Below are 3415 nucleotides of genomic sequence, written 5' to 3'. Positions count from 1 at the left end.
TATTTTTTTTTTTGAAAAATATGTGAAATATTATAAATAGAATATTACACTGTACATATTCTAAAAATAATTTTAAAATGCAAAATAAATGGAAAAATCAAAAAATTCTTTTTTTAAATATTATTTTCGGAACTTAAATTAACTAAAAAAATTAAAAAAATAAAAAAATAAATAAAATAAAAAAATGCGTCTCATGGTCTCACAAAATTAGGCCGTCTCACATGAACCTAACCCTATATATATATATATATATATATATATATATATATATATATATATATAGGTTAGAGATAATGTTATATAAATAGTATCATATATTTTCAAATATAACACATTTTAGTAAGGGTCATATCAATAGGTGTAAAATGTTTAACTAGGCGTATCAAATATAAGTATATGTTTAAATATGTGCGAAACAAATAAAGATAAAACAAAGATTAATATAGTGCCTGTCGTCGTCTTAACGCCACTTTAGTTTGAAGTACATGTCCCCATCTAGAAAGCTTCTCTATGAATTTGTTAGGGTTTTCCATTTTCTGTGGCGTCTTATTTGAACACGTTTCAGGTGATGAGGCCAAAATGCAGCTCCTGCCGTCGTCTCCAAGACCTCCCTCAGCATCAGCCTGCAAAAGTGATTATTGTCTCTGTACGTCATGTCTGGCTTTGCATATACGAGATTGGGATGGCAAATCTCAAAGAATGCATCAAAAAATGGGGATCGTTCCCAAAGGCATTCATCCTCAACGGTTTCAAACTCGAGTTCTTGGACGTTCGTAGCAGGAGGAAAGAGGAGCCTTCTTCTTAGATCCTCGATGTCAATGTTGAATGGCAACTTAGAGTTGTTCTCAGTTATTATACGAAGGTCGCAGTTGCGTGATAAAGTGAGTGCTTCCCTCATCTTGAGAAAAAAATCAACATCAACAGGAAGGTTGAGAAAGAGTGAAAGCTTAACAAGCAAGAGAGATGAGTCCGGAAACAAGAGACTAGGCAGCATGTCGCCACCGAAGTCGAAAAAAAGTAATTTTGGAGCATGCACTTGTACATCGATAAGGCTTTCTGGGCACGACTGCAAGGACAATCTCTTGATTGAAGCACATGTGAAATGGAAGCTTCCCAACATCCAAGACGTCAGATGAAGCGTCAAACCCTCGAGAGAAGGAAAACCTGATTTGATCATGTCCAGACCTGCGTTGTCCGCTATCACACCACCTAACATTAATTGTGTCACACTGCTTCCTAATGATATCGAATGTGCGCTTGCGTTGAATGGAAGAGGGTGTGGGTCCCACAAACGTGCTGAATGAAATAATTGGTAGCTAAACACGCCAAGATTTGGGACATCACGAATTTCCAAAGAAGTAGATTGCCAACCTTCCAAAGCTATGCGTAATTTGTAAAGACGAGGAAGGTTTATAAACTTCAACATCTTGAACCCCTTGAAGAATCAGCGTATATTTTTGAAAGCTCTATAGTCACAAGAAAGCTACAAGACGACAATATGTTATTGAGTGCCTCTTCACTTATGCGCACACGATTCAAGTGCAGTTCTCGTAGGGACACACACTTGATCACAGAAAGATGGCTAGTCGTCATACAAACGGAACGGATCCCTCGCGAAGCTAAAACTATTATCTTAGTTAGGTTCTCACCCAAGAGTATCTCATCTGGCAGTTTAAACGAGGCACAAGCACCGGAAGGGAATATTGAGAGGGAAATCTCTTTAAGAGAAGTTTTGGTTGACACGGAGCGTATCCATTTTTCAGCATGAGAAGCCGACTCCTGGTTCTCAATGTCGATAACAAGCTTAAACCTTTGGATTGGTATATTGTCACGGAGATACCTTATCAGAGTGTGTTCCACTTCCACTAACTTCATGCTCTTTGTCTTCCTTTTTCGTGTGTTGAGAACATAAAACCTGAGGGTAGGGATGGTTGACCAAGCGTGTAGCCATGACTTGGACAACACGCACGTGCGGGCTGCTTCTTCTACTGGCAACCGTGATTGTATGCGTTGCATCAACTCCGGAACATCTTCTACTTCCCGTCTCATCATCCCTACAAACACATAATTAACAACACATCATCAACTTTCCACATCTTATCTTATTTTATCTTATATATATACTAACATACATATGTATAAATCAAACTAAAACAGCAATGCTACACCAACCATTCCTAAAAAATTGCATATACAAATCAAACCAAAAACTACTCTGATTGCTTGCTAACACCAGATTTGCATATCCATCCATATATAGTCCCTACAGATTTAGGGGTTTTGTCTTCCGGCCAGTTTGCTATATTTGCAGCAATAACACTCAACTAGAAATAAAAGCCTACAAAACTTACTCTTAGCCAATTACTCTTACTCTTAGCCAGCCACGGCCCACCATAAAAAATACAGATTAACTCGGTGATTTCCCGTCCAGGGGATGGAGACCGGCGATATGATGAATTAAATCTACCAAATGCTTTAAATCTCTTCAAAACTTTCAAAATTTCTCAAGAATTCCAAACTTATAATAAGAAAAAAACCCAATCTTGTAATTTCGAGTTTAGTTGTTGTAGTGTATGCCTCTAATTGTTTAAATCGAGTATTGATACGCACCAAACAGCAGACAACAAGATTGAAAACCAGTCGGAGGGTTTACCTGATACCAAAAATGGAGAGACAAACAGCAGCAGGCGGTTCGTCAACCATTATAATTCATGATGATGACCTAGGGTTCATGTTTTATTTCTACTCCTCGTGCATCTGGATTCTAGTTATAAATTGTGTTTACTATTTTCAATTGGGCGGTATCATTCTTAGAGTATATTACGGTTTAGTCCGTGAGTGTTCATGTTTATAGTTTTGATTTTTTTTTTTTTTTAAAAAAAAAAAGACAAAACTTCAAAAATGGTCCTGTGGTTTTCGAAATTATCAAGTTTAGTCTCTAGATTCAAAAAACCTCATAGATGGTCCCTGTGGTTTCAAAACTTTTAACATTTCGTCCTTTTCGCTAACTTCGTTAGATTTTGGCCGTTAAGTGAAGGGCAATTCTGTCATTTCACTTTCACAGTGACCATTTATGAAGTTTTACCTTATTTTTTTTAAAAAAAAAGACAACAATATAATTATTTAATATTAAAGGGTCCCGCACACACACACACACACACTCTCTCTCTCTCTCTCTAGATTCCAAAAGCTATCACAAAGGTTCATCTCGTCACTTATCACTCCTACTAGCAGCAATCTCCCATCCCGACCTCTTCAAATCGCCTTCAGATCCCGACGATTAATTATCCCCCTCGTTCGATTACCCTACTCGGATTTCTCCTTCAGTGATTGTTCATCGATGAAATTAGCCATAGGAAGGAACAGGGGAAGATGCAGGTTACTCCTGGAAGGCCACCAACGAAATTGGCTAGTG

The 3415-nt window shown here is 37.6% G+C and overlaps 1 protein-coding gene across 1 annotated transcript; it reads right to left on the bottom strand.

The window, feature by feature from the left end:
* Positions 1–366: 366 nt before the first annotated feature.
* Positions 367–2803, bottom strand: LOC145097429 (uncharacterized). Its single transcript, XM_079034991.1, has 2 exons — positions 2654–2803; positions 367–2054 (listed from the first exon to the last, which is right to left on the bottom strand). Exon 2 carries the CDS (start codon positions 1424–1426, stop codon positions 509–511), a length of 918 nt encoding a protein of 305 aa, XP_078891117.1. The 5' UTR covers positions 1427–2054; positions 2654–2803; the 3' UTR covers positions 367–508.
* Between the last annotated feature and the right edge of the window lie 612 nt (positions 2804–3415).

The sequence above is a fragment of the Lactuca serriola genome, chromosome 4 (genome assembly GCF_051521515.1).
Source record: "Lactuca serriola cultivar US96UC23 chromosome 4, Lser_US96UC23_V15, whole genome shotgun sequence".
Classification (NCBI taxonomy): Eukaryota; Viridiplantae; Streptophyta; class Magnoliopsida; order Asterales; family Asteraceae; genus Lactuca; species Lactuca serriola.
Note: the sequence above shows the minus strand (reverse complement) of the source record. Positions and strands in the feature narration are given on the sequence as shown.

Bases quoted from the DNA above. Each gene is read 5' to 3' on its own strand.
- LOC145097429 (XM_079034991.1), bottom strand. From the start codon at position 1,426: ATGTTGAAGTTTATAAACCTTCCTCGTCTTTACAAATTACGCATAGCT.